The sequence below is a fragment of the Alligator sinensis genome, unplaced genomic scaffold (genome assembly GCF_000455745.1).
Source record: "Alligator sinensis unplaced genomic scaffold, ASM45574v1 scaffold267_1, whole genome shotgun sequence".
Lineage (NCBI taxonomy): Eukaryota > Metazoa > Chordata > Crocodylia > Alligatoridae > Alligator > Alligator sinensis.
The window spans coordinates 670,543-681,694 of record NW_005842100.1 but is presented as its reverse complement, the minus strand read 5'-3'; the positions used below and the strand labels follow the sequence as shown (position 1 = coordinate 681,694).

At 45.5% G+C, this 11,152-nt stretch overlaps 2 protein-coding genes across 5 annotated transcripts in view; one reads left to right on the top strand and one right to left on the bottom strand.

The window, feature by feature from the left end:
• Nucleotides 1–1,205, top strand: part of ALDH1L2 (aldehyde dehydrogenase 1 family member L2) — a 46,511-nt gene extending 45,306 nt beyond the window's left edge. For all 4 annotated transcript variants that reach the window (XM_025204887.1, XM_025204888.1, XM_025204886.1 and 1 more), the window contains one exon: nucleotides 428–1,205. In XM_025204887.1, the coding sequence (XP_025060672.1) occupies nucleotides 428–483 (56 nt within the window). In that variant the 3' untranslated portion in view covers nucleotides 484–1,205. The remainder of the gene's footprint in view (nucleotides 1–427) is intronic.
• Nucleotides 1,206–2,257: 1,052 nt separating this feature from the next.
• Nucleotides 2,258–11,152, bottom strand: part of CUNH12orf45 (chromosome unknown C12orf45 homolog) — a 13,083-nt gene continuing 4,188 nt past the window's right edge. The window contains exons 2-4 of the mRNA XM_014520244.1: nucleotides 9,650–9,736; nucleotides 7,616–7,752; nucleotides 2,258–3,722 (exon numbers count right to left, since the gene is read on the bottom strand). Coding sequence (XP_014375730.1) covers nucleotides 3,534–3,722; nucleotides 7,616–7,752; nucleotides 9,650–9,736 — 413 coding nt within the window. The 3' untranslated portion in view covers nucleotides 2,258–3,533. The remainder of the gene's footprint in view (nucleotides 3,723–7,615; nucleotides 7,753–9,649; nucleotides 9,737–11,152) is intronic.

Here is an 11,152-nt window from a genome sequence, read left to right as displayed (position 1 = left end):
AGCCCCCACAGCAGCGACAGCGCAGCCTGGCCTGCCCGGGCCCAGCGGGGAGGCGGCACAGCCCAGCCCGCCCTGGCCCCAGCCCCGGCCCCCTGCGGCAACACAGCCGGCCCCCATGGCAGCGGCGACACAGCCCGGCCCTGGCCCCCCGCAGGGGGGAAAAAGTCCACCGATAGCCCGCACCCAACCATTTTTTTTGTAAAATCGCATATATTCCGCAGAATATATGCCCGAAAATACGATAATAAATACTGGTTCTTGAGCCACAGCCTGCTGTGGCATGAAATGACTGAATACTTACCAGGAGCTTTGAATCGTTGCTTGCTAAGCATAAGTCTTCTGACAAGGTTCTTGTCCAAAGAATGGTGTCATAACATTCTGACAACATTAAATGGTATTCTAACTATTTTACACTTTGCTTCCACAGGTGAAGAAGCTCTTCACGAATATCTCAGAACTAAAGCTGTCACTGTGGAGTATTAAAGAAATAGCTTCAATGAAAAACTAAACTCTCTGCTGATAGTCTCAGTTTTAAGTACCCTAGTATGCATTTGATATAATGCCCAAAATATGGTGGTATTTTTTACTATTTCAGACAGCACAAATACTGCCCCGCCCCCCCAAAACAGATACTTAGGCCCAAATTGTAGTCCCACTAAAGTCCCAAGGAGTTATGTAATTAATTTGAATAGGACTACAATCTGGTCTTAGTTATTATATAAAGGTCATCAAACCCAAACCTGTAGTTCTTAGCTTAGGCAATGAATGTTTTGCCTACATATAAGAACTGAAGAATTGGGCCCCATGTGCCTAGTTTATTTTTATTCATAGGGGACTTATTATTTTAAATCTTTTAGCATTTAGTCTTTAGACTTCTCTTAAAGCAAAATGTTAAAATGCTTATTATACAGTTCTGTTATAAAATAAGTCAATTTTTTTTTTCAGTAGCAATTAAGTATACTGCTGGGCTGACTTACCAGTAGTATATGAAAACTTTGTGCCATAAAAACTGTATATAAATGCAAGGAAGTGCACTTATGACCTTTGTATAGTACAGACAGAGCTCAACATTTGTGTTAAAACTATGCATAATAAACTAAAATGACTGAATGACTGAAAATTTATTCTCTCTCTTGCTGCTGATAAGATGTATACTCCAAATGGGATATGGATGATGGTTACATTAACAAATTAAATCACTTTTGTGTCCATGTTCATGTATTGTTATCACTACTGTACATGGTATAATTACTTCATATCGCAAGTCCTCTTATTTCATCTCCAGGGGAATTTAATACAAAATTAATGAGTTTGAAATTACCAATCTATAATTTTTAAAAACTTTAATCATGTCCCAAAAGTAAAAGATCTGAAAACAACCAAGCATTTTATGAGGTATTGAGTGTTAAGTGCTGCACTCCTTTAAAAAAAAAAAAAAATTCCCGCTATAGTGATATGTAGAGAACTGTTTTTGCCACAAAGCTACAATATCCAGGAAACAATTTTTAAGTCAGGTTGTATTGAATGAGCTGAATCTGATGAAGGGTACCAAGGGAAACATGCAGTGAGAAAATTAGTATTATGACAGAGGCTGCTGACAGACATAAAAAATAAACCCCAAAAAACAGCTCTTTACTAGAAAAGGTAGAGGAAGCACGTTAGTTTGACCTGGCTCCCCAGCGTCTGCATAGATTGTGGACTTCAGCAGGGCTTTTTGGTGCTTTTGATCTAAGACTGATTCAATCCGCTATTAAAGTGCCAAAAAACTCCGCTGAAGTGCATGATCTATACAGACACTGGAGGAGCTAGGTTGAACTAACACAATGCCTTTCTGGGCATGCGCTATGTGCAGTGTGGGAATGCACCAAACTTAGAGGTCGCAGGGGGGGGGGGGGGGGGGCCCCCCACATCTGTAAGCAGCCATTATTACTAAGAGCTACCATATTTACTAACCCACTATGGGAAACATGTTACAGTGGAATATGGGCAAGGAAAAAAAAGTCTTAAATTTTTACTAGAACTAAATTAACTGCAAGACCAATTTTACTGATGACCAACAGTAAGAATCCAATGGATTTATTTTATTTAGCCAAAATATCCCATAATTTACTCACAACATCACCCGATGCCAGTAAAATGATCCCTCCCTATTCAGCTAAGTTAAAAAGAGCCATTACGCTCTGTGATACCACCTGGAATCCTTACTGATCATGACCCTGAAAAAAGATGTTTGAGACAACCACCTTGAAGAAAAACCTCAAGGAAAAAAATACTGTTTATTCTTTTTATTTCAAATCATATGTATAACTGAAGCTTTCCAGACCTGATTGCTAACATTTGAGTAGATACAGTACAGAAAAACTATTGTACAAAGCGCTAAGTTTCTTTAAGGAAGAAATGTCATCTACAGAGGCACTGCCAATATATCTGAAATGCAAAACACCACGTGTAACCTAACTACAATAAAATGGCCAAATTGCTGCTTCCTGTAACAGTAGTGCTCAACCTATCCAGCCACACAGGCCAGATGAGTGGCATGGAGTTGATCCACAGGCTAGATCCAGTGCCCCAATAAAACCTTGCATACTGGATCCAGCTACGGTGCAACCCTGCATGCCAGATCCATCTGTGGCATGATCCAGGGTGCAAGGTCTTGTTATCCAGACCGTGGGACTCCTCACAAGTCTAACTATGGTAGCAGAGTTGTGTGGCAGCTTTAATTACCGCAGTGCCAAGAGCAATTAATGCTGCTACTGCTCTCCCACTTCCAAATTTCTGGACCTGTGGAGAACCTCAGGGGCTGGAAGACATGGCTTGAAATCCAGAAGTTGAACATCACTGTCCTATAAAATTAGGGAGGCGTGCAGTTAGGCATATTTCCTTATATTTGACCATGAAGGCACTGAGGACATATCTACACTGTAGTCTCAACAAAAGCTAGATACCAGTTAGCTTTGAATGAGCTAGCTCAGGTGCTAACAAAAGCCTACCTACAGCAGCACAGACCTCAATCCAATACAACTTATCCTGTCATGAAATATGACCAATTAGCTTGTGCTGAGTTTGGTACACGTGCTAATTGCTACCAGTACCTGAGCTAGCTTAAGCATCTCTCAATTCTGAGACTACACTGTGCATGTACCTACAGTGTGTTTGTTTACTTACTTGGTAAGAGCAGACATACAGTATTTTAGGAGGGAGTAAATACTAAGAAAATAAACTTTTGTCTTCTTTTGTGCTATTTCTATCTCCCAAGACACATGCTCCCTTATACCCACAGCAGTCCTTTCCTCACTTAGCTCTCTCATGAGGCCTTACCATTTCTGACCTGTTCCAAGTTATGGGTTTCTTGCTGTTTCTTCTCCATTCTGACCATCTGATGGAACTTATTTCCATGCAACTCCAGGGACAGGCCAGTATGTTATTAGCCTTAAGAATTCCAGCTGGGCTCTCAAACATAAGGAATTCTTCTCTACATTATGCACAGTACTCCCAATGACAAATACTGGAAGTTAGCTAGTTCCTAGGTGATATTACACCTCATTTCCTTTGCTGTCCAAAATTTCAATTTTGCCCTTTTCACCCTTTTGTTTAGGAAGTTTCATGTTGTCTACAGTAATTTCATCAGTTGCACAGCTGTCTTCTTCAGATTCTGAGCTGTCTTCCGAAGTTATTTCTTCTTCATCTGTGTCTGAACCACTTAGCTCAACCAAGGCAACATTCTGCAAAAACAACATTCCTTTTTTAAGGATTGGATTTGTGTGTTCCTTTTATGATTTTCAAAAGAAGTAAAGCAAACTAGCAACATGCCAATATCTGTACACACCCCTATTTGAAGTCAGCCATTAGACTGACACGAAGAGATGTATACGCTTTAGAAGAGATCGGGAATATTTTCAATTGTCTCAGGGGTAATTGTAAACAGCATGAAAAGTTTAAGTGTAAAAAAGGCCCCACATGTAATTAATTTTATTAATAGGTAGCATACTTATCTCATTTTTAACTTTAATCATGGGAAGCAAGAGAGATCAGAGTATGTCAACTCATCCTAAACTTCTGGTTTATACTGACAAATTAGGCTCTAAACAGATGCCTCATTTGAGGTGGTCCTGATTGATCCAACTTAAAACTCAGGACAAAAAAGGAGCAGCACAGACCTTTACAGTAGGCCTTCCAAGCTTCATTGTTGCTCAGTGATCAGGGAAAGCACAATCTGATAGGCCTGCACCTGTCCCCAGCAATTAACTTAAACAAGCCACTACTGACTTATACAACTTTGTCCAAAGTGTTAGCACATTTTCTCCTGCTAACTTCACAGGTACTTAAAACAGAATACTGGATTGATACTCTGTGGGTAAAAACAGATACTGCTTAAGAAAACAGATCCAGCTGTGGCAGAATATGTGCCACCACAGTTGATCTGTTTTACTGGGTGAAACACTTTCCCCATTGTCCCACATTGGGCTCCTGCCCAAAGCAGGACAATGGGTGATGTGTTCCCACTGCCCAGGGATTCCCCGTGTTCCTCACTGCCTTGCCCCTCCTTGCTGGGACCTGGGTAGGAACATTATTGTCATAAACATTCTGATGGTGGCAAAAATGCAAATGTCAGGGAATGTCTGTTTCTACTCTGTAGGATCCCTGTAACAAGCACCCATAGGCTATAAACAGATGTTACATTTCTCTAGGGAGAAAGCCTCTTGAGTCAGGGGGGGCACTTGCCCACCCAGCAGCCAGTCAGTGACTGGGGTGGGGTGGGGGGTCCCCCTGTGGCCAATCGTGCTGACTCAGAAGGGCCAGGGGCGCTTCATCTGGCACCCCCATGCCCCAGCCAGCACTCTAAGGGGGATACCAGCACTCCCACCTGTCCCCCCCGGCCCATCACCTAAGCAGGGAATGCTGACTGTGAGGGGGTGCACCAGCACTCTCAGGGTGCAGGTGCACCCCCATGAACCCCCTACTTGTTGCCACTGTTCACACCCATTGTCCCTCTTCAAGTGCCTATGAAATATGCCAGGTATAGTGAGCTAATACTTTCCAGGACAATTCTGTGTGCATCTATCTGTTAGCTAATTGAGGCTTACTTAAAACTTAACTGCCACTCATTCCCATGATGTACAGGCAGTCCTTGATTTACAATGTTTTGAGCTGCAACATTTTCCACTTACAAGGTTTATCAATTGACACCCTGTTTCAACTTTCTGATGTCAGTTTTGACTTTACAACGCTTGATCCAACACCATGCCAGCAAACAAGTTTGCTACATTGCCCATCTCCCTGGAGAACATCTGTCCAAACTTCCTTGGACACTTTCTTTAAGAAAGCAGATAAGAATCCAGAAAAACCTGCAGCCAAGGCTCCTTAGAAGACTCCAGCCAAGAACCCTTCAAAAAGTCCAGCAAAGTCACCTCAAAGAAGTCCTTCCAAATCAATATGATTGCTATTTACAATATAAATACATGAATGTAGCTATATTACTTATCTATAATTGATTAAGTACAAAATTCTGGGTTATTTTTGGTGAAAATAGGGTACCGGGCCTTGGTTCAGGAACCAATCCCCCATTTATAACATTGTTTCCTATGGGAAATTTGGTTCCGAGTTGTAATGTTTTGACTTAAAAGAGGTGGTTTTCAGGAACCAATTGTGTCTTAAGTCCGAGGACTGCCTGTATTTGTCAAGCTGTGTGCTTTCCTTCGTCACCTACTGGAAGAAAAGCAGCAATGAAACTTGGAAGAGCTACACGTGTAAACAACAGGGCTGTACGAAGCTTCGGTAGCCAATTCAATTCGGAGGAGATTCGACCCGATTTGGTGGCTGAATCTCCAAACTGGGAGACCCATTAAGCGGTCCAAATTGAATCGGTAGCCTCCAAATTGATTTGGAGAGATTCGGAGCCGATTCGGAGATTCAGCCATAGGCTATACAGGTTTCCCTCACATAAAGCAAACCAACCCACTTTATAATGTAACAAATAGGAATAGGTTCCTAAGGTGGGGAGGGAGTGAGGCTGGGACTAGGGAAGGGGCGGGGGGGGGCCGCTCCCGGGGCTGCACCATGCTCCACCTGTCCCCATTCACCCCAGCTCCTGGGCCTCCGCTGTGTCATGGTGCAGGCAACTGGTGTCAGCTGCTCCCAGGGCTGCTGCAGCAGGGACTGAGAGGAGTGGCAGCAAACGGAGCCCTGGGCAGTGCGGGACATGGTGCAAATTGTCCGCACTCCCCCTAACCCCCGTGGCCCCGGGAGCTACTGGCGCCAGCTGCAATGAGAACCATCGGTGGGTGTGGGGGCACACCTCTTGCTGCTCCGCATCCCCCAGGAGGGCTGCGGAGCTGCGTCAGGCTCTTCCTTGGGGTACATGCCCTTGGATCCGCGCATGGGATGACAGCAGGCTGCCACTGCAGTCTGGTGCTGCTGCCAGCCCCAGCCTGATTCTTCCTGGTGGTTGGGGCGGGCACACCAAGCACCGGGAACAGCCCACTACCCCCAGATCTGGACGTGGAATGACAGCAGGCTGCCACTGCATGCTGGGACCGATGGCGGCACTGTGCTGTTCCCAGCACTCAGTGTGCCTGCCCCAAGTGCCAGGAAGAATCAGTCTGGTGCCGTGCCGCCAGCCCCAGCCTGCAGCAGCAGCCTGTCGTCATCCCACGTGCAGCTCCGTGGGCACACGCCCCCAAGAAGAGTCTGACAGCCCCACAACCCTCCCAGGGGACACGGAGAAGCAAGAGGCGCATCCTGCCCCCCCCGCACCCACTGACAGTTCTCGTTGCTGCTGGAGCCACTGCAGTGGGGGCTGAGAGCAGACAAGCTGTATCACGTCCCACACCACACAGGGCTCCGCTTGCTGCCACTCCCCCCAGCCCCTGCTGCAGCGGCCCCGGGAGCAGCCAACACCAGCTACCTGCACCACGTCATGGCACAGCCCAGGAGATGGGGTGAGTGAAGACAGGTGGAGCCCAGGCGCAGGGGGCAGAGAGAGCACAGTGCAGCCCTGGGAATGGCACCCCTCCCCTCACCCCAGCCTCACTCCCTCCCTCACCACCTTGGAATATATCCCTATCTGTTAGGGCTGTCCGAAGCTTTGGTAGCTGATTCGGCAGCCAGATCTCCAAATAAAAATCAGCCAAATCAAATTGGGACAGTGATTCGAATCACGGAACCAAACCACTGTCCCTCGAATCTACGAAATCCAAATCCGAATCAAATACTTGCTGCTTCGCACAGGCCTAGTTAACAACTCTTTTGATCCAAATAAAACCCAGGACAAATCAGTCTCAGGTCCAGTGAGATGTCTGCTTACAACCACAGGTGGCAGAAAGGTTGAACTTGTTCAGGGAAGAACCAAACCTGGAGACAGAATTCTCATGGGATTGTCATGAATACTTGTTAATGTGATTCAGACCATATAGATTAGTGTTACCAACACCAGAGTTGTGACTGAATGGCAAGTAATAGCTTGCATAAAACTACATCAGGTCAATGTTACAAAGGATTATAAGGAAGGGAAAAAAAATCAATTTACTGTTTTAAAGAAACCCATTCTAAGGCTGACTGTATTGTATTAAGCCACATCACTAAAAGTTACATTACATTAGACAGGAAAGGTGTTTACCATTTCTATAATGTTTTCAGGGGCATCATCGAGATGTTCAATATCAAACTGATGTGGTGGTGCTGTCGCTATCTTTTTAGCTAGGTCATCATTCGCATGGGCCATCTGTGGAAGAAAGCTCTGTACTCTGTCGAAAACTAAAGGGAGAAATACTATGATTATTACCAAATAAGTGGCACACAATACAAACAGTCATTAACTCTTATTTCTCCTGCAATTTCTTCTAAATGTTCAATTAAAGATTTTTCAATTTGAGATTTAAACTGTTTATAATTTTTAAGAATTTATTTGAAGGCTATATTCATCACATTGTTCAACTTCCCTTAATTGATACAGTACAGAACAGGTGGGCAATTCTTTGGGCTGGAGGGCCACTTAAGGAGTTTTGGTGAACTGCTGAGGGCTGGAAGATGGTAGAGGTGCTGACCAGGAGTTTTGGTGAACTGTTGAGGGGCACAGTCACGCTCAGCTGGGCATATGGGATGGGGCTGTGCGTGGAAAGGAGTGGTGTTGGGAAGCAGGATTAGGATCATGGGGCGGTGACAGTGCGGAGCCGGGGCCCAGAGCAGAGCCACAATCCACTGCCCACACATCCCTGTAACAGGCGCCAGTTCCAACCTGCCAGCTGACTGAATCTAGCCAACAGGCAGGCACCTACCAATTGATTGGATCCAGCCCATGGCTGTCCCCACAACACTGTGCATGGGGCTGAACTCTGCCTGCTCCAGTCTAGAGCAGCCTGCACCACGCTCCTACCCACTGCGGCCCTGGCAAGCACGCACAGCTTCCCAGCAGGGCTGCTCTCAATGCAGCTTCAGCCACCTGGGTACTGCTTGGCTCCCCCTGCCTCCAGTGGCTCCTCCTCCTGCTGTGCCACTCCAGGTTGTGGGGAAGCTGCAGCCAGGTGGTTCCTGCCCCCAGCACACATGACTCCAATTCCAGCTCCCAGGGGCCATCCACCCACTTGGCTGCCCACAAGTGGCTGCTTATCATGCTGGGCAGGTATAGTGGATAAGATGGCTGGGAGATGGAGCCCCATACACTGGGGCAGGAGCCACCCGGCTGCAGCTTCCCCACTACTACCTGGCCAGATTGGTGCAATAGGGACAGGAACAGCTGCTGGAGGCAGAGGGAGCTGAACAATACCCAGGTGGCTATGCCCACACCAGGAGCAGCCATGCCAAGAAGCTGTATTCACTAGCCAGGGCACTGCTATCTGGTGGGAGAATGGTACAGGCTGTCCTGGGCAGAAGTAAGCAGCACTCAGCCCTATATGGAATGCTACTGGGCGCAGTCACAGGCCGGACTTGGGGTGGACCACACCTGCATCACACCACCTGGGTAAGCTCTGCTGCATGTGCCCCCTGCCCCCCCGCAACCTCCAGCCAGCTCCTAGGACGTAGCACATGGACATCCCCCCAAATACCGCCCACCCCCACACAATATACATGAGTAAGACTTTATTTTGAACTATTATGCAATTGCCTCTATATACACTATTCAAAAACAACATAAATCAGGACAAAAATATTTTTTGAAATAAAATTAAGATATGTTATGGTCGATGTTTGATTTTTAGTATGATTGGTTTTTTTTATCTATAATTTGTTAAAATAGTATCTTCTGAAAGATTGTGTGTGGCCCTTGACAGCTGACCAAAACTATTTAAGTGGCCCACCAGCCAAAATAATTGTCCACCCCGAAGTATCCTCTTTCATTCTCTATTAAAACAACATTTCCCTGCTTAGAAAGGCTACATTTTCTGAGAAAACTATACTGAAGTCCTTTACAAGCTACTGTTATAATACAACCACCTCCCCAAAGATTTTATTAAAGAATTAACTTCCTAATACAGAATACTTATTCCGCTAATTTTAGAATTTTTTTTTATGTATGCAGGTAGTTCATTTTTAATTGCTAACAGCTTCAGCAAAAGCATGTAGTTTTGTGTGTAAACAGATGTTTTTTTTTTCCAAGTTCACAAGTAGCTTAACCCGCAAGTGACAGATTCTGATTGGAGTGAAAGGCACTTACTATTACTCCGTGGCATTCTAACCGTTTGTAAACTTGTGGCTTTTTTGTTAACATGCTTGGAATTAATCAACAGTGTGTCACGAATGCCTAGAAATAAACAAAAAAAAACCCTGTTATTTGAGTGCTTGCCTGCAAACAAACTGCAGGGTTGAAAATGCAACTTTCTCATGCTGTTTTCTCTCTATCCTGATTCACCTCCTTGCTTTAGTGTCTGGCTAAATACAGGCAGTCCTCGACTTACAACGTTTTGAGTTGCAACATTTTGCACTTACAACGTTTATAAATTGACACACTGTTTCAACTTTACAATGTCAGTTTCAACTTTACAACGCTTGATTCAATGTGTTGCCAAGCTAACAAACAAGTTCACTGCATCACCCATCTCCCTGGAGAACATCTGTCCAAACTTCCTTGGACGCTTTCTTTAAGGAAGCGGACAAGACTCCAGAAAAATCTGCAGCCAAGACTCCTGAGAAGACTCCAGCCAAGAACCCTTTGAAAAGTCCAACCAAGAGCCCTTCGAAAAGTCCAGGAAAGTCACCTCAAAGAAGTCCTTCCAAATCAATATGATTGCTATTTACAATATAAATACACTGATGTAGCTATATTACTCATCTATAATTGATTAGGTTATTTTTGGTGAAAATAGAGTATCAGGCCTTAGTTCAGGAACCAACCCACCATTTATAGCATTGTTTCCTATGGGAAAAATCAGTTCCAAGTTACAACGTTTCGACTTAAGCCCAGGTTTTCAGAAACCAATTGTGTCGTAAGTCCAAAGACTGCCTGTAGTAGATCAAGACCTGGCCTTCTCAATATCTCCAGCTTGCCTCCTAGCTATATGACACTCTCTGCTTTCCTTAAACCCTTCCCCCACCCCTTTTTTTTTAAATGCAGCAAGTACTTTTTTTTTTAAAAAGCAGGTAAACATCTAAGTTGAGACAAGTATGAAGTCAGCACCACTGGTGTGGGTAGCTTTGCTTAGTTCACACGAAGTGGGGCTGAAGCATCCTTATTCTGTCCAAGAAGCAGGTGGGGGATGCGAGCGATACCTTTTTTTGGAGTGTACAGTTGGGAGAGAGGTTAGTCAAGCTTTCTGGCACCAAGCCCACTTGCTCAGAGTAGGGGAGCTGAGCTGAGTGAGGGGACGTGTGCCTGAAAGCTTGTCTAACCTCTCCCCCAATTCTGCCACTGATCCAAATCATAAAAACAGCACCAAAAAAGAAAGGAAAGACACTGCTTGTGCGTTTCCCCCACGCTGACAGCAAGGCAGAGCCGGGCAGACTCATCCCTTGTCCTGTAACGAAATCCCTTCTCTCTCTCGGCTCAAGACCCACCCGCGAGCCGTGGCAGACCCCCGCGAAAGGCGGGAGTGCCGGGAACGCTCCTCGGCCCGGCGCACTCGGGCCCCCGGAGACCCCAGCCTGGCACCACAGCCCGGAAGGAGAAAGTCCCCCCCCCCGGGTTAGTCTAACCCATGAACTATTGGCAGGGCAGAGCGCA